The sequence below is a fragment of the Oryctolagus cuniculus genome, chromosome 8 (genome assembly GCF_964237555.1).
Source record: "Oryctolagus cuniculus chromosome 8, mOryCun1.1, whole genome shotgun sequence".
NCBI lineage: Eukaryota > Metazoa > Chordata > Mammalia > Lagomorpha > Leporidae > Oryctolagus > Oryctolagus cuniculus.
Window position 1 is genome coordinate 63,122,401 of NC_091439.1, and position 19,688 is coordinate 63,142,088.

Here is a 19,688-nt window from a genome sequence, read left to right on the forward strand (position 1 = left end):
TCTCATCGTACAACTCATTAGGGACGGAGGTCCTATATGGGGAGTGAGCTACACCTCTTGCAGAGACGTGAATAATCATGAGAACCACCTGATAAGTTTTGTTTGTCTCTGGGGTTACAGTCTGCCCAGTATCTACTTCCTGAAGTCGGTTGCTTCATGCTTTTTTTGCCCAGTATTAACATTCTGTACAATGAGGGGATGTATCTGGTATTATTTATTCCATTATGGCTGAGTGGAGAACTGATTGATTCTTAATGAAGTCACCCAAGATTAAAAGCATTGATTTTGAATTCAAATAGAAGTTGATGGTAGTTTCTAATCTTAGCATCTTTGGGGTATTTAGTTTCTCAGAACCTGTTTCTTATTTATAAATGGGGTATAATACCTACCATGTAGAGTTATTACAAGAAATAATACTGTATAGTCCATGCTAAAATTATTTATAAAAATTATAGTTTTATAAATTGCTCAAATTTTAATCTTGCTGTACATTAGAATAAAGTTTGTAGAAATCCACTATCTATAAATGAACCATGTTTATGGTTAATTTTTCCTTTTTTATCCTTTTTCTATTTTTGAAAAGACATTTTTAATTTACATTATAGTCAAAGGCTGGTGACTCACTAAACAAAGAATTCAACAAATAAAAAGTAAAAAATACCACGGTTCAGTAGAAATATAAACAAGGACTATAAACAATAACTTCACTCATATACAGTACATTTTAAAATCATCACAGATCATTAAAACTGCAGGAGTACACAATTCTTAACAATTAGTCTGTTTAAACACAGGCATTTCTTTTTTTATTTTACTTTTTAAATTTTGGCCCCTGTATAAAAGGGAGGACATGCAGTATTTGTCTTTCAGTGTTCAACTTTTTTCATTCAACATGGTGTCCTCCAAGTGCAACCATTTTGATGAATATGATAGAATTTCATTTTTTATAGCTGAATATATTCCGTTGTGTGTGTGTATCTGTGTGGGTAGATATATGCCACTTTTTTAATCCATTCATCTGATGATGGACACCTTGGTTGATTCCGTATTTTTTTGGCTATCATGAACAGTGCTGGTATAAACATGGTGGTGCATGATTCTCTTTGATACAACATGTTCATGTAGTTTGGGTATATGACTTTAATAATTTTAGAAAGTGTTTCTGTTTTTGAAATAGCTTCTAAGAGAGCTTAAAGAATTTTATATAGAACGATAGATAACAGCTCATAATATGAAGAGAAATGAATTTCTACATAGTGAATTTTGACATGAAGCACTAGCTGAAGGCTGGGCAATATTTTGGATAATAGAAGAGATGGAAGCTTTTGAAGCCTTTCAGCAGTTGTTAATTTTTAATTATCTGTGCAGGAGTAGAGACTTGGGGAAAAAGTAGTTAGACAGTGACAACATAATTTATTTTTGATTTTGGGATGTGTTGTTTATCTCTGAAGAAGATGAACTACCTAATATTGTTTGGATTTTGTTAATATTGACTGCCCTCCTCTCACCAAGGCAACTTTTAATTATTATCATGGGGAATCTGCATTGCCCAGAAACACTTGTGCTCCCCAGGAAGCCAACCTGAGATATTCAATTTAATATGAGTCACATGCAGATAATGGTGTGATTGGACTATGGTGAGACTATTTGACCTTATTAAAAAAAGTTTGGTTCCTTAATTATTGGATTCTCTACATATTGGCTTATTAAAAAAAAAAAAAACTGAAACAGAGTTAGAGTTACCCTATATATAACTACATAGAAATCAAAAGGGGGAAAGTAACCAAAGGGTTCATTATGGATCAGAGAATATAAATACTTAATGCGCTCATCCAGCAATTCCCAGATGAATGTAAAATTGCTGTTTTGCAGACCAGGAACCTGAGGACCAGGGGTTAAAGACGTTCCCCAGGTCAGGCTGCAGGCAGTGATCGGATGCAGATTTGAACTCAGGTCTCTTTGACTCTGTAGCTCCTGCATTTTCTGCTTCATCACTCTATCATCCGAGTATCAGGCAAATGTTACTTACCACAGGTATTTTCATCTTCTGGCCGTTTCCCAATAATGCAATCTCGCAGTTGGCGTAGTTTTTTCTTATTGAAGAAATAGGGCACAGAAGTCCAGATTTAAAAATGTTTCATGGATCAAGAAGAAAACATCAACTATTACAAATACCAACACTAATACTAGACAGTTTGCTACTTATGATGCCCAATTGCCATCCTGATGCTTTCCACGTATTATAGTCCTAAACTTCCTGAAGTGGAAGTAAAAATGTCTTCATCCCATTTTAGAGACATGGAAATTGAGGTACAAGGGATTAAGTAATCTTCCCAAATTAGACAGTGAAAAGTGATAGATTCACTACTGGAGCCCTAATCCTAATCCTTTTGGACACCGTTTTCCCACACTGAACATTGACTGTGTGGGACTCAAAATCTAAAGGGCTATATGGTGGTCAGTTGCTGCTGTGAGAGCCATCTCCAGCCCGTGTGGGCACATTCCTTGCTGGTGTTCCAAGCACTGGGAATTGGGAGCAGATGACACATATTTAGATCCCCCTGCTTAGCAAATTTGTGATCTTTCTTTGCCAAATATTCTACATGAAGCATCTTTTGACCAAAAAGTAAAGAAAGCTTACATAAAAAAAATTCCTGCATATCAAACAACCTAAGAGTAGCGCTTTTCCACGGAGCTTCCCTGGACACCACTTTTTCTGTGTCTTTGTTACCTCTGCCTCTCAGGTCTTCTCCTTCCATGGAGCTGGGCTCCTCCTCAGGCACTCTTGAGACTGTGCTTGGGGATGACTGTGAAAGGCAAGGTTTTCCCTTTCTCTACCTTCTCGTCTTCAGGCCAGGGATTCTACAGGAATCTTTATTATTGTGCCATGAACTCAGAGTTTGTGCCATTTTCCTCTTAGTTCTCTAGGACAATTTCCCTATCAATAAAAATATAACCAGGGGCAAGTATTTGCAGTAGCAGTTAGGATACTGCTTGGGATGCTTGAGCGCCTGGGTGGAGTCCCAGCTTCACTTCTGATAAAGCTTCCTGCTTAATGTGCACCCTGGAAGGCAGCAGCGATGGCTCAAGTACTTGGGTCCCTGCTACCCACATGGGAGACCTGCATTGAGTTCTGGGCTCCTGGCTTCCACCTGAACCAGGCCTGGGTAGGTTACCAATATTTTGAGCTGAACCAGTAGACAGAATATGACCTCTTTCTCTGTCTTCCTGACTTTCAAATAAAACTATATATATATATATATATATATATATATATATATAAGCTTCACTGTTATCTGATAGATTCACTCCCAGGGTACAAATAAGAATTTTGCAAACTACAAAAGGACTATTGAAAAATACATGGGAGCATACATGTTGGGAGATGGAGAGAATAATTTTTGTTTCTGTTGTTTGATCTTTTGTTCAAGCCCCTGGGTTAAGGACTGACATTACTCTAATGACAGTCAGCCAGAGTCACTAAACTTTTGGTTCTTGTATATAGAATTATTCTCATCATGTGGTTTGCAAAATTTACAGGTTAAAGACAAAATGTTATTTTTGCATAAACACTAAAATACAATTTATTACATTGTCCCTGTGTAATAAGGGATCAGTCTGCATGTGGTGGGTATGGACCACCTTAAATTCTTCCTAAAACAAGACTGAATGAAAATATACAAATTGAAATAACCAAGGGTTTAAAGAAACAAGCAGTAAAATCATTTCCAGAAAGACATTTAGGTTGTATTACTCTAAATTGAAAACTTCATTATTTAAGAATCTGAGAGAAAGTACAGTTGATTCTCTTCAATAAACCCTGTGTAATCTAGCAATGCCAGGAAAGTGATTTGCAAGTGTACATTTAAGTACATTTTACCCTATTTCAGGGTTATGGGGTATGTGGTAGTGATGACATTGGCAGGGACTGAGAAGCAATGTTATAATTTTGTGAACAATAAACAGTTGCAGGATCCAATGCTTAGTATTATTCTAGATTTTTTTTTGCAAAAAAAAATGCTCTTGCTTAGCACTGTAAAATCTACAGTGGTTCCAGCCACCAACTCAGAACCAGAACCACAAGGTACTCACAGATGTACTGAGTATCCTTGCCTAAACTGTCTCTTCACGTGCTGTCTTTGAAATTTCATCATTGTGACTCATAGTTCTACTGTTTAAACATATTTACTAAGCATTATGTTTTAAATAAATTATCTCTTGGGAAAGGTAGCATATTTAGCTAGTGTTAAGCATTTATACTTTGGCCTAAATTAAGTTATTTATACCTTGGCCTAAATTAGCTTATTAAGTGTGTTTAATCAAACAACTACCTGAGAACTGGGATCTGTAGCAAAGGGACTTTCTTTGATGATGATAAAAAAAGGTTGGTATATTTTGGTAAAGGGATGGCCTGTGAGATAGACAGACTATGGTCCAGATATGCCTTACTGAGGAATGCCAAAGGGTACATGTAGGCAGATATTATTTTCATTGTTATCTCAGAACCACCAACTTCAAGCTCCTCTCAGGATGTAGATGATATATATAGAAGACAGACAAATTTGAAATTAATCTTCTTGGCATTTCTCTACAAACTCTGTGATGCACACACAAACACGTACAGCAGTTAAGAATAAAGAAGATAAGACTTATTACAGTTCATTTAAGACTGTTAGTTGCTGTGAGTTCAATCACTTTCTTGTTAACCATTAGCCTACTCCATATAATCCACCTCAGAAGGCTGAACACCTTAGGTGCTTCACCTTAAGTTCAGCAGTGAGGTGCAAAAAACACTCACTGCTAATGAATGCTGTTATAAGCTGAAGAAACACCAGCTTTGATACACTGTGGTCCAAGACTGAGTTTACCAGTGGCTGGCAAACCCAGTACCTGGATATGTGTAAGCTTTCTAAAAATACTTTGTCTATCTTTCTACCAACCTACCTACCTACCTACCTTATCAACTAAAAGGCAGTATTGATGGAGAGAGAGGTGGAGTGAGAGATCTTCCATCCACTATTTCACTGCCCAAGGCAGTAACCTAGAACTTTGTCCTGGTCTCCAGTGTGGGTGGCAGGGACCCACGTACTTAGGCCATCTTCAGGTGCAATGGCAGGGAGCTGGTTTGAAAGTGGAGCAGCCAGGACTTGAGCCAGTACGGCATGGGAAAGTCACAAGGAACTGCTTAACTCGCTTTCACACAACACTGGCCTTGTGTGTAAGCTTTTCATTGATTAAACAGTTTAGTTGCTAGTTAAACATTAAAGAACAGTCATTTGATATTTCTTGTGATGACTAAACATTTGCAGAGGATCTAGGAGCTCCACGAATGAGGGAAGTTTCTAGAAGCAGTTGGGGTCAGTCTTACCTGCTGGATCATTTCCAGGCCACTCTTTCCTATCTGCCAGTGTTTAAACTTCTCCAAGGCTTCATCCACAGACATTTTCCCATTTTTGACTTTTTCCTGCAGGATGATGAGTTCTTCCTGCTCAGCAGCCAGACAGTCACTGAGGGTAGCAAAGGCTGGACTCTCCATTCGAGCTCTGTCTGCAATATGAAGGTTGAGTTTCTTAACAGGAAGGCACCATACGGACCACTGGGAGAAAAGGCAATCTGAAAAATTGGCATTTGGAATTTCTTCTTCTTAACTGAGAATGAGCAGTTACAGAAAAAATCCATAATTTTTAGTGATCTTACTTCTGGAGACAATGGCGCTTCACACCCGTGTTCTGGGCAAAAGAATGTGTCCTGTCACTAGATACCTACAGGGTTGAGGAAGCAAATGGCCTGCACTGTGCTCACTGCAAAAAGTACCAGTTTCAAGGGTTTTTGTGTGTGTGAGAATTAAAAGAAATAATGTGCAGAAAGCATTTGCCTAGTTGCTGCCACACCATAAGCTAGATATTAGTTTTATTAATAGTAAATATTTATAGAATATGAATAAAAAGAGATCTCAACCAGCACCTTCATGTCACAAGAGGGTTGGGATCATTTGAAAATTTATTCATGGGAAATTTTAAATCAATATTCGGTCATTTTGTAGTGAAATGATTCCTTTTCCAACGAGTTTATTTTGAAGCATGCCACATAGCATTAGCTTAATGTAATAAATATTAGATGGTCTGGTTTCCCACATGGCACTGCTAACACAGAATCAGAGATTGGCCTGAGGCAGAGGTAGCAAATTGGCAGACCATGGGCAAGCTCAGCATTTCATTTGTCCATGATGGTGTTTAATGACATCAATGGGCCTGCATGCTTTTAGAGATGGCATCAACTCTCCAGGTTACCCAAATCCCTGTCCACTGTTTTTTTAAATTTATATTTGACAGGTAGAGTTACAGACAGAGAGAGAGACAGAGAGAAAGGTCCCCCCTCCCCTGGTTCACTCCCCAAATGGCCACCACGGCCGGCGCTGCACCGATCTGAAGCCAGGAGCCAGGTGCCTCCCCCTGGTCTCCCATGCGGGTGCAGGGGCCCAAGCACCCGGGCCATCCTCCATTGCCTTCCCAGGCGACGTCAGAGAGCTGGACTGGAAGAGGAGCAACCAGGACCAGAACCGGCACCCACATGAAATGCAGGCGCGCAGGCAGAGGACCAACCAAGTGAGCCACTGCACCGCCCCTGTCTACTTCTTATAGTCACTGGAAGGCAAAACATTTGTTCTATGTGCCTGGCTACCAAGCTCATTTGAGTTCATACTTATAGATATCGATATTATAGACATATGTATCTCCCTTTCCCAATATAGATATAGACAGACACACAGATACACACTACCAGTATATGATTTTCCGTTAAGTCTGGCATACTCAGTGTATCACCTCAAAAGGTGTGAGGTGATTGAGCAGCAGCCTGTGCATTCATGCACAGTGAACTTTAAACACCTGCGCAGTGTAGAAGGAGAGAGCAGCTTGTCCTGCTCAGCTCCATGCCACAGGGCTGTTGTGGAGAAATCTGCTCATTATGGGGATCTCTTCTTCAAGAAAAGGATAGATAGACTGCATTTAGAAAATATAGACAAGGACTTGGGAAATGGAGAGACCTTCCAATTCTATCGTAATACAGATTCATTGATGGAATTAGGATGGGTTATTCTGGAATAAAGAAATTTCAAATACTTCCTAACATGGTCATTATCTGACAGGGACTTGAGCTTGGGGCTCTTCTGGATTGACCTCTAATGTCCCTTTCAATTTTGAGAAGGACTCTAAAAATGAATTTTCCAACAGGGGCAGGGGAAGAGTTCCCATCTGATAAAAATTCCTGTGCACATACAGATTCTCCTTGTCGAATCCTGCTGATTCCCACAGGGCTTTCTTGCCTTGTCTTTTCTCTTCAGAAGTGTATTCCCCCAGAACTAACAAGATGTCAACAGAGCCTGCACTCTGAATGTTCCCTCAGGGATGAGGGCGTATGAAATCCCAGGAGACTGGGAGAAGCCCAAGTCAGCCAGCAGGCTAACTGAGTCAGCAGCAACCAGCACAGACAACAGTTTCAGTCTTGCCTCTTATAACATGCACGTTTTCTACTCACTTGTGAAAGGCATTTCCCAGGAGGATTCATGTGCCATGGCTGAAAGGGCCTGGCACTTCAGCATCACCATTCAACAGCTCTGCCACCTAACTGCCACCTCACTTCCTTCAGCCCTTTACCTGAGTGCAAATTCATGTTTATTTCAAGTCACCTGTGAAGCTGCATTTTTTGCTTGCAGAGAAATTATCTCAAGGAAAATCTTCCCAGAAAGCCATAGCAGTTAAATAATGTTTTTTTTTTAATTTCAGAGATTTTTTTGGTTAATAAATCATGACTGAAAAAACATGTTTTTATTCTATTTCCTAGCTAGCTTTATAGTGTTTAGTCACTACACCTAGACTATTGCCATAAACTTATGATTGGTAATATTACACATTTTTACCAATATATACATCACCTGTTTTATATAGAAATGTATAAAAACTATTGAACTTTATTTCCAAGTTTAACTGGATTTATTATTCTACAAAATTTTAATACTACTTCCTTTTAAGCTTTTTATTTAATTTCCTATTAGGTTAGAATATATTTTGGGTAGTGCTTTCATGATGACATAGGAGTATTATCTTTTCTAAAATGTTGGATATTAAATACCATTTTATTTGGCTTATTCTATCAGTATTCAAAATGAAAACAAGTTTAGTTACAGATCTAATTAGTTTTTATTATAATAGAAAAATATAGATTACTTTTTGTTACTTCTTTATAAAGTTTAAAGCAGAGGAGACTTCCTCGTTATTTTGATGCAGGTGGACTGAAATCTCCTATTTTTAAGAAAACTTACTGGGTTTTGGGGTCTGTCTGCTTCTGTACAATTTTAGTTTGATTATGTGGCATTTAATATGAATGACTCCATTTTGGCTTGGTCTGGTCTGTTGAAGCCTAGTATAAGAACTCAGTCCAAAAAATGGCCTCCTATAAATTTTTTAACACTTCTCTCATATTACATGAACAGAATACCTGATAAAATATAAACTTCTTAAGCTGTGATCTCTTCCCAAACACTGTAGTCCATTATCTCATTTTTTTTGTTGCCCAGATATCTTCTTTTTGAAGCTGATTTTGATACATTTTATTCAAACATCTCAGTTAAAATATTGCTTCAGTAGGTTAGGATGGTTTCTTCATCCATATAATTAAAAAGATTTGCTATGGTGCTTTTAATCATGGGTAGCTTTGCTTACTTTTTCCTGGGTCACATTATTCACATATTCAATCTGCATATTTCATTTCCCTGTTCTTCAAAGCTTTGTTTAACTAGGTCATTCATTGAATTTTCTATTCTATTTTTAAACATCTATCACACATGAGTTGGAACTGTGTTCTCCATCTTTTTCTTGTTTTCAGTCTTTCCATGTGGTGAAGACAAACCCTTCTCTGGTATGTTTTCTACTTTACTTTTTTGATTTTACTATTAACAGCTCTTTCTGTTGTGACCAAAATGGATTTTCATTTGTTTATCGAAATTTTAGTCTTCTATTTTATTTTTTACTATACTTTGTCTTGCCATTCACTCCTTTTTCTTCATGTCACAATTAATCTCATCATCTTACCCAAACTATCTCTCAGTCCATTTACTTTCACCTCAGCCTGAATTTTCTTTGACTCCCGACTTTCTGCTGCTTTTTATTACGTTTTCAGTTTGTTTGAGCTCCCAATTTTCTGAAATTTTCATTTTGTTGGCTTCTGTTTGTCACTAATGTCCTATACTGGGTATGAAGGTTGAATGCTTTGACACTGGTGAATGATAATTCCCATACTTCTTTATAATTACTGCTTTGGAAAATTTTGTAAAAAGTTAAATACTTATAAAAAATTCAGATTTAGGGATTAAACATGACAATAGGTCTGAGCTGATTTCATCATCATTTAAAAAAAATCATCTATTATTTTTCACTTTATGTTTCTGTGTGGGAGCAAACTGTTGAAATCCTTACTTAATGTATACTAAGCTGATCTTCTGTATATTAAGATAATCGAAAATGAATCTTGATGTGAATGGAAGGGGAGAGGGAGTGGTAAAGGGGAGGGTAGTGGGTGGGAGGGACAGTATGTGGGGGAAGCCATTGTAATCCATAAATCGTACTTTGGAAATTTATATTCATTAAATAAAAGTTAAAAAAAATTCAGATTTAAATGATTATTAATTGTTGAAAAGTTCTCTCTCTCTCTCTGTGTGTGTGTGTGTGTGTGTGTGTGTGTATTTCCCATTATCTTAATGGAAGTAGCTTGGTACACTTGGGACGATCTCTGATAACCTTTCTCATTAAATAAATAAATAATTTATAGGAGTAGAATTATCCTCCGTCTTCGTGATGAAAATCTCCATCTCTTCCAAATGTCCATCTCTTCAATTTTTGAAGTTCTTACATTCTCTGTTTTCTTCAATCCTGCTTGAAAGAATGCACAGCACAGAAGCTTTGTCCCCAAGGCATTTGGTGTTTATTTGTCCTTTGGCTCCCTTCCTCATGTTCAGGTCAAACTTTGTTCTCAGTCCCTGGACCACAAAGGACTTTGAGAGGTGCAGTATACAACTCAAGGACCCAGAGGCAGCAGGCTTCTGTTTCATTTCAGCTTCGCCACACAGAGTTGAGACTGATGCCCTGACACCGTGTACCTAAGTCCCTGAAAAATCACCATTAGGATTCTTCTTGACTACCCCACTTTCATCACCGCACTTCAGGTACGTTTCCAGGACCAGGAAAATGAAATAATATCATTGGCCGCCTACTCACTTTCTATGGGAGTGATTACTTTTTTCTTCTGTATAGGCAGACCAGAGTTGGGGAGTACAATACTTAAAAATCAGCACCTGTCTAGCGGAAACAAAGCTGGGGGTCAGTGAGCCAGGAAAGCACTGGCAGCTTTGACAAACGAAGGGCTGCTTTGTTCCATAGCAGTAAGGGGCAGAAAACGCAGTTTTTTCTTTTGTCTTAACCATCATTTTTTTTCAACCTTGGCATTACCTGGAGTTAGTTCTAGATTCCAGCAAGCCTGTTTCCCAGCCCTTTCACTATTATTAAGGGTTTTTCCTTTGCCTTCATGTCTGAGAGAGGCCATACTGTGGATTGCTAATCTTTTGCCATTTTAGGCAAGAAACTCAGCTATTTCTTTAAGATTTACTTATTTATTTGAAAGGCAGAGTGGGAGAGGGAGAGGAAGAGGGAGAGAATCTTCTATCTGCTGGTTCATTCCCTAAATGGCTACATTAGCCAGAGCTGGGCCATTATGAAGCCAAGAGCCAGGAGCTTCTTCCAGGTCTCCCATGTGGGTGGATGGGGCCCAAGCACTTGGGCCATCTTCTGCTGCTTTCCTAGGTACATTAGCAGGAAGCTGGATTGGAAGTGGAGCAGCCAGGTCTGGAACCGGCACCCAGTTCCAGATACTGGGATACTGGCATCACAGGTGGTGGCTTTACCCACTATGCCACAATGCCGGCCCCAAGAACTCAGCTATTATACAAATTGTCACAGGTATACCTGTGACAAAAATATTTTTCAGGAATATGACAAAAGGTAATGAGTGCTATAATGGAAAAGGGAACTGAGGCCATTATTCTGTATACAAATGACCACACACAATTTTCTCTTTTTCTATTTAATATAGTCAGTACTGGCAAAAATATCTTGATGAAAATACTCAGATCAGCATTTTCTTTTCCCCACGTAAGGTAATACCTTCCATGTCCCCCAAGTCTCCTGCTTATAGATAATTTTATAATTCAACATTTATCAAAGTGCTATAGCCCTTGGCACTTAGAGTTCACATAAAAGATACATTCCTTGGTTATATCTTTTCCCACGGGTAGGCAAACATTTCTCTTCCACCCCATCTCTGAAAAAACAGACCAGCCAATAATGATTTTGTAGTCTGGAATGAAGAATTAGCGGGAGAGACTAAATCAGGGGTTGCCAACTCAAGCCTTTGGGGCTCAGGCAGATAAAATTTCTGAGCAAATAACATTTGGTGCCTGAGTTTTAAATACATTAGCGTGGTCTTCACAGTCTTCACAAGTGCACATGCTCTTTCACTTTTCATGATAACATGACTTTCAAGATATTTTATAGATCATGACTTCAGAGAAATGTGTCTCAAATAGAGGGAAACAATGTGAAAAGAATTATAATAGCAAAAGCCATTTGTGGCAAATGATATATTTATATAACAGGGAGTGGCTGGAAATTGGAATTTTGACAGGAAACAAATGCCACCAAATGCCACCAAATATTATTTTGTTTAGCTTATTTTTGCAATACAACATATTTAGAGGCTAAGTTTGACAACAATGTGGCTTCTCAAACATAGTTTCTTTTGGTGGGATTTTTTAAAGACTTATTTATTTATTTGAAAGAGTGTGTGTGTGTGTGAGTGAGTGAGAGAGAGAGAGAGAGAGAGAGAGAAAATGAAATCAGGAGCCAGGAACTCCATCTTGGCCTCCACCAAGGGTGGCATGGGCCCAAGCACTTGGTCCATCTTCCACTGCCTTCCCAGGCCCATTAGCAGAGGGCTGGATTGAAAGTGGGGCTGCTAGGGGCTGGCACTGTGGTGCAGCATAAAGCACAGACTGTGATGCTGCCATCCGAACTGGGTGTCAGTTCGCTTATTGGCTGCTCCACTTACAGTCCAGATCCCTGTTAATGGTCTGGGAAAAGCAGCATAAGAGGGACCCAGATGAAGCTCCTGGCTATGGCCACCTGGGGAATAAACCAGTGGATGGAAGTCTCTCCCTCCCTCCCTCCCTCCCTCTCAGTAACTCTTTCTAAATAAAAGAAAAAAAAGAATAAAATTGTGCAGCCATGCCTCAAACTGGCACTCTGGTATTGATGGATGCCAGTGTTCCAGCAGGGGCTTCACCTGCTGTGCCAGGATTTTGTTTCTTCTGTACTGGTTTAGAGATTAAGGAGATGAGACTATTCTCATCTGTTCTGCTATTATTCTGTGTCTCAGGTAAGGCTTAGGTAGCTCAATTTTAGGTCTACTAATAATTCTTGTGCTCATCCAGAGATGGGTGATAACTGGTGTAGGTCCTAAGTCAGGGTAGGCATGCTCCTCCTGTTCACCTAACCCCACTCCTCAAAGAAATGATTTGTCCTCCATGCCTGAGAGCAATAACACATCCTGGATGAGGTTCATTGCTCAAGTGCGTGGCTGAGGAGACTTGTGGACCGGATCCACAAACACAGGGTGGCAGTGTAAAGAATGCTTGTGCATTGTCAGTTGCCCTGTGTCATACCTCAACAACACTGTGTTAGTAAAATGGTGATGATCTTAGCGTGGATAGGAAAAGCCCTGTTGAAATACTGCCGCCCCCCCCCCCCCCAAAAAAAAAAAGAAAAAGAAAAGGGAGGCAGAAAGAAATAATGGATTGGGACACTGGGCAATGTTGCTGTGAGACCGTGATATGCTCTTGTGAGGCAGGGACAATCAGCCAGGCAGTTCCATGTCCTGGTAGACAGTGTCCTTTCATTCCACCAGCACTCTTTGACTTGAGCATATTCACTAGTGGGCTTCTAATTACTAATTACATTTTATAAAAACTTTATTAGTCAGCAAGGTCCACATGCATGCAAGCATTCTACTCCCTGAGAAGAAATCCTCTCCTCTTTTGGGTTTAATAGATTGGAATTGGGGGTTATAAATCAGTCCTCTGTGAACTTGGCTAACATAACTCAGTCTGCCAATCCCTGATCACTTCCAAACACCCTGTCAAAAACTGAGTTTTTTTTTTTTTTTGACTTTTAATGTTGAAGAACAAGCCCATGACTGCCTTGTGAAGATCGTTTTGGGAAGGGGGTGTGAAGGTGCAGTGGCAATAAATTCCACCTCTGACAGCTCTCTGACATTTTCTAAGTTCAAAATTAACTTGGGAAAATTGATTTGAAAATTGTATTTTGATGGAAAATGTTATCTGCTATTCAAAGGCCTCAGCAATTTCCTCATATTTTTTTCAAGATGTAAAAATTGAGTTGAAGAAATCTGTTGAATTTCCATGAAAATGGTGCCAATTAATTTTTTTCTCTTTTCCTAAGGAAAATTCCTTGATGTGGCAGTAATGAAATTTCCTGGCCCTCTCTTGGCAGTCCGAAACTTAAGGCACCTGAAATACCTATATTTTCCATGGTAAAATAGTTGGATTTCATAATATCTTTTCTTTCCAGCATATAGTCAAAGAATTTGATAATTTCCTTAACCTTCTTTAGAGAAATTGTCCTGTCCCTCTAGAACATGTTGACTCTGACACATATTTCATCAAAGTCCTTTTAATTGCTGTTTTCTACCTAACAAAGACACCATCAGTGTCTTTCCTTATTATACCATGAAACACTAGGGTGTCTGAGAGGATCCATTAATTCAGTATTTTTTTTTTTGCTTTTATAAAGATTTCTTTATTCATTTGAAAGGCAGAATGAGAGAGGGTTAGAAAGAAAGGGAAAGGGAGAAAGAGTGAGTGAGTGAGTGTGTATATATGTGTGTGTGTGTGTGAGGGGGTGGTAGAAAGAGCTAGACAGAGGTCTTTCTTCCTTTCTTTCACTTCCCAAGTGCCGACAACATCTGGGGCTGAGTCCTCCCAAACCCAGGTGCTCAGAACACCAGCCAGGTCTTCCAGATCAGTGAGAGGATCCAGGTATTTGGGCTATCCTCCCTTGCCTTTCCAGGTACATAAACAGGAAGCTGGATCAAAAGTGGAGCAGCCGGGACTCAAAATAGCATTCAGATGTGGAATGCTGGTATCCCAAGCAGCAGCTTAACACACCGTGCTGCAATATCAGCCCCAATTCAATATTATGCAGCTTTGATTGCCTTGTATGTTCCAGGGACTGGAGAGTCATAATATCTGAAACTGTTTAAACAAATATGGTTGGATGGATTAAGCCTTTAAAGTATTTATACATTTAATTATTTTTATTCCCAATTCTTTCCAATTAGTGTATTTTTTTCTTCTGCTAGATTTTAGTTAAAAAACATTTCATAAGGTTTGATGTTCCCCTAATTCTTGCAAATAGAACAATATTCAGTTTTATCCTGGTAGGTTATTAATGTCCAGGGTTCAAGGAACCAAGGGAAACTTCTGTAAGGTGAACAATCAAAGATGTCATCAATAAACTAGATTAAGAATACACAGAAAAAAAATTTCCAATAGAATGTGATTAAAACTTCATGTAGTAGCTGGCATTGTGGGACAGTGGCTTAAGCTCTGATTGCAATGCCAGCATGCCATATCTGAGAGCTGGTTTGAGTCCTGGCTACTCCACCTCCAATCCAGTTCCCTGCAAATGTGCAGCAGAAGTTGTCCCAAGTGCTTGGGCCCCTGTACACAGGTAGAAAACCTGGATGAAGTTCCAGATTTCTGACTTTGGCCTGGGCAATCTTGACCATTTCAGCCACCTGGGGAGTGAACCAGCAGATGGAAGATTAGTTTTCTCCCTCCTCCTTTCTCATTCTGCCTTTTAAATAAAAAAAATCTTAAAAAGTTAAGCATATTGTACCAAAGACTTTCAAAAATCTAGTAATAATTACCTGATGAAACAAATTAAGTAACAGGATATAGACAGATTTTAAGCCAACACAATTTTGTATAATTAAGTCTTGTTTCCTTTTGCCATTCTTCCTCTTTTTTTTCTGGGTAGATATGGATATTACTCTGTCCTTCCATACATAAGACAGAGTAATATTGGGGTTGTTTGAACCTTTCCTTATGTTGCTGTCTGTGGCCCAGTCAAAAGGACAACTGACAGCCCAGCATTCCAAGGTCTCTCAGTTACCCTTGGTACTTGTCACCTTCTTCTTCTCCTGTGGTCTTGTCTCCATTTTTTCCCTTAATTCCAACAAAATTTAATTAGAGATATGATATTTGAATAACCTAGGAGAAAAATGCTGCAGGGAAATTTTCTCCCAAAGAGCTCAAAACATCTCCACTCTTCATTCTTTCCAAAGCTGTGTGAGTAATATAGAGGAGTCCTTATAGGAATAATGTTATCTACTTTAATTCTTTAGGAACTGTTCTGATCCTAACTGTACAAGGATCGCACATGGAGCTTTGCATTTATGTCTTGAGTGAGCTAAAGGCATAGTGGGAGGATAAGAGTTGACTTTAAAAAGATCTATCTTCCCCTTAAAATACAAAAGCACTAAAAATGGAAAACTGTCAAGTAAAAAGCATGATTTTTTTTGGCATGTAAATTTACAAGCACTATACCCAAGTGCTTCATGGAAGAGCAGAAGTTCAACTTTATCATTTGTTGCATTCAAATACCATCCATGTTCCTAATTGGAAAAATGATCTAAGTACAACCTTGCTGCCATAGGAAATGCTGCATTAGTGATGGGTGAAGTTCACTCATCTGAGGACATAGCTTTGGACAAGGAGACAGCATCTCAGGAGCAGATCCACTGAGCTGCTGTATTTAATAGTTCATTGGGTGTTAGGAGTTGGTGCCATCCATCACATCTAGCCATCTCCACAACGGCACAAAAGGAAACTGACAGTAGCAATGCTTAGACTTTGCTGTGTAATACTTTCCTTGTTTTATTTTAATGTTTCCCTCAAAAATTTCCTGGCACCATTTCCAAAGTGGTGTGATTTTTGGACTGAAGTAGTTTCAGAGCTGGGTCTTTATATGCTCATTAATTATCAGAGCTAGCTAATATTACCTACTGACTCTACCACCTTTTACTTTTTTCATATTTGAACATTAAGCCAGGCGTGACTATCAGAAAATCAGCGTGGTGAGTAACTTGATAGTCTGTTTTTTTCACTAAGAGACATATGTTTCAGGGAAGAAATGGAGGCAAAAAATCTGATACCTGTGCGAGATAATTCTGTGGCTATAGTGTTCAGCTCTTTAAGCATAAAAAGTAATTGCTTGAAAAGTATCAGGTCAAGTGCCAAAGGCTAGAGAACAGTGGGACAAGGGTACAACTTTTGATTGGCATTCAGTGCAGACAAGAGAAAAGCCATGCTAGTTTCCTTTGGGCAATCAATCACCTGCCCCTCCCACTAAGCTAACTTCCAGAAACTTCCCTGTACAGGTACATGAAAATGTGGCCTCTGATGCCTGTTGGAGAATTTATCTTATTTGACCTTCCTGGAGACCTGATAACGACATCTACAACATTATCACAAATATTATCTCAGGGCCATTTCCTGCCTTTGTGAATTGAAATAGTTTCATGCATTGATTTTATTATGTCAAAATTTGATTTGGGTGAGATAACTTAAGAGTAAAATTAATCAAACATGCAGTTATTTACTTTGTCCTGTGAGGCTTTATTCAGTATTTGCAATATTTTTCTAAACCTTGTTTAGAAATTATTAAACAGATGCAAGTTAGTGCCAGTACCTTGTTTCTTAGGAGGACCATGGAGCTTGTCACCTTCTGATTGTCTTCTGGCTGTCTTTTGTTGGAATACTACAAAAAATATAGAGAGGCATGTTATTTACTGTGCATAAACATTAAAAGCAGCAGCATACTGTGCAAGTCTGCAGGAAGCTAGAATGTAATATATCATTTTCCTTAGTAAAAACTCTTGAATTGTATTATTTTTGAGGAGGAGGATTATTAAATTTGCAATTTTCTCATTTGTGCAGCTTATCAGTCATTTCAGAAACCATTTTCTTTGAATAGAATAGTATAATGCTGATGGAATGGCTCATTAAGCTAGTTAAATCAAGATATGATTCCATTTTGATATCAGGTAAAGATTTAAAAGCTGCATTTTGTTAAAACTGATAAATGTTAAAATCACATGAAAAGTTCCATTTGCACAGGAATTACTCAAGCTGACTTTCTGGCGATAAGCAAGGGTAATGACTGTTTCTTCTTAAACAGATGAAAAGACTGTTGTATTTCACAGATGTAATAATAAAAAAGACACTTTATTCTTGCATCATCTATCCAGACCTCAGACCTATTAAAGCAGCTTATTCGAATTACTTCATTATCTGAAAAGTGCTTTGTTCTCATTTGTTATTTCTCACACGAAATTCTGGGAGACAAGTCAGCATTACTCACCCCATTTTGCAGATGAAAGATAAAATTGATTGTTTAATATTTATTGAGCACCCACAAAGATCCATATAGCTTCTGGCGTTTGTAATGGAAAAGTCCAGGCCCTTTACAACTTTACTTTAGAAAGTGAACATTCAGAGTTACATTTATTTTTTATAGGCAGTGTGAATTACAGGGTTTGGGAACTGGAAGAGGCGAGGGAGATTTAGTCCAACCTCATATGTTTACAGATGAGGGAGGTAGACGTAACTAGCTTATGAAAGGGCTAAGTAATTTTGCAAGGATTCCAGAGCAGAGCTGTTGGTAGAGATGTGATTTAGACCCTCCAGCATTGAACTTCAATCTAATGCTTGGCTCCTTACAGCGCTGGTGTCTTTCTCTTTGAAAGCCAAAGGAGACAGAAGGGCAGATAAAAAGACTCTGATGCCTTTTCCACCATCTCTTGTTTCCTAGGGAAATCCACCTGAGGCAAGTGGATGGTGCTTGACCACATTCATTTTTATGTTTTTTAAAGATTTAATTAATTTATTTGAAAGTCAAAGTTAGCGAGAGATCTTCCATCTGCTGATTCACTCCACAAATGGCTGCAACAGCCAAAACTGGGCCAAGCTGAAGCCAGGAGCCAGGAACTTCTTCTAGGTCTCCCATTTGGGTGCAGGAGCCCAAGTACTTGGGTTATATTCTGCTGCTTTCCCAGGCCACTATCAGGGAGCTGGCTCAGAAGTAGAGCAGTCAGGACTTGAACTGGTGGCCATATGGGATGCCAGAACTGCAGGTGGTATCTTAACCGGCTGAGCCACAGCCAACAAAGGCCAGGTTGAACACTTTCATTGGGAGAAACATCCCAACAGTTACCTTGGATCTCTTTGGTTTAATATTCTTTAAACCAACCTACTATCAAGAGTATAGATCTGATTAATCCAAAAGGCACTTTCTGAGCTTTAAAAGAAGTGCCCCAAATAATATTAACTCAGAAATTACTTAGTAAGCATATATAGTTTGCCAGATGCTGTGAAGAGAAATGGTACCTCTCTCTACTATCCTCAGGAGATGAAAATATATTTTCAAGTTATGATGCATTTGAGAAAAATTTATACATATGAAATAAGTTATAGTTGAAAATCAGGTTTCGGAATCAATTTAGTAGTTGGGAAACATACTAAATATAACTAACTGGCAAGTTCTGGATTTGTGGTTTACATTTTTTCCTACAGTAAAACATTGAGGGATATATGGCGTGCAAATATATTTGAGAGTATTAGAAGTAGTTTTATAAGTGGTGCTTGACTATTTTTCCATTGTCAACTCTAAAAATTCTCAAAATTACAATACTTTTGAAATTTTAATAACATTCAAAGTCTTTGTGCTATTTTTTCCCTGATATTGTTAAAATATAACAATTTCTAAGACTAAAATGCTGTGGTCTGACATCATTAATATGAACAGGGACCTGAACCAAAAGATCAATTCAAACAGTAAAATTTCTGCTGAAGCTGGAAGCTACAGAGTACTTGAAAATGGAATTGTTTTTTCAGCCTTTTGGCATTAATTTCTATATTTATATATTTTGCTGGAATACATTCTGCTGATAACCTGTGGTCACCCTATGTGAAATACAGTAAATGTTAAATAACTGATCCATTTTAATTACAGGATTAAGAAGTTACAAGTAGGTTGAGACTTCACCAGCATTTGTCCTTAGAATAGTAAGGGCCAGGGTTGGAGGATTGGATTGGGACAGAAGGATGCTGTTGGGAGGCAAATGCGGAAAAGGCTGATAACAGAACTCTTTCAAAGATGTGCAGCAGGTCATGCTCCCAGGATGCAAATTTCCTGTTTAATCCAAGGTAGAGTTCCTCCTGATTCACCTTCAGTTTTTTCTTCTACCTACTGATGAGCCTTGCCTCCTAACAGACACTCAATTAGCAACAGCAGATTGCCAAATGCAGTCTTTCCATCATGCAGTTAGGTCATATTTAAAAATATTAAGTCATGTTGGAAAAAGACCTATTTGAACTTGTTTCCTGAGGGAATAGCAAGCTCATCAAAATTATCAGTGAGGCAAATCTACAGATCAAGAACACATTCTCCATGACCCTTAAGAAAAGAATAGATATAAAATTTTAGCATTTGTTAATCTTT

General features: G+C 38.5%; 1 protein-coding gene and 1 long non-coding RNA gene across 4 annotated transcripts in view; one reads left to right on the forward strand and one right to left on the reverse strand.

Annotated features, from left to right (window-relative positions):
- LOC127483287 (uncharacterized) overlaps positions 1-19,688 on the forward strand; it is a 148,910-nt gene that overhangs the window by 125,854 nt on the left and 3,368 nt on the right. The window contains exons 3-5 of one of the 2 annotated variants that reach the window (XR_007909428.2): positions 10,111-10,219; positions 13,566-13,656; positions 17,911-18,490. This is a non-coding gene — a long non-coding RNA (uncharacterized lncRNA). Of the gene's footprint in view, positions 1-10,110; positions 10,220-13,565; positions 13,657-17,910; positions 18,491-19,688 lie in introns of those variants that run through there. The other variant, XR_011378333.1, reaches the window with a different exon arrangement.
- The window catches only part of BANK1 (B cell scaffold protein with ankyrin repeats 1), a 352,647-nt gene that overhangs the window by 8,729 nt on the left and 324,230 nt on the right, over positions 1-19,688 (reverse strand). For both annotated transcript variants that reach the window (XM_017347389.3, XM_008267565.4), the window contains exons 11-13: positions 16,878-16,946; positions 5,369-5,547; positions 2,030-2,093 (exon numbers count right to left, since the gene is read on the reverse strand). In XM_017347389.3, coding sequence (XP_017202878.3) covers positions 2,030-2,093; positions 5,369-5,547; positions 16,878-16,946 — 312 coding nt within the window. The remainder of the gene's footprint in view (positions 1-2,029; positions 2,094-5,368; positions 5,548-16,877; positions 16,947-19,688) is intronic.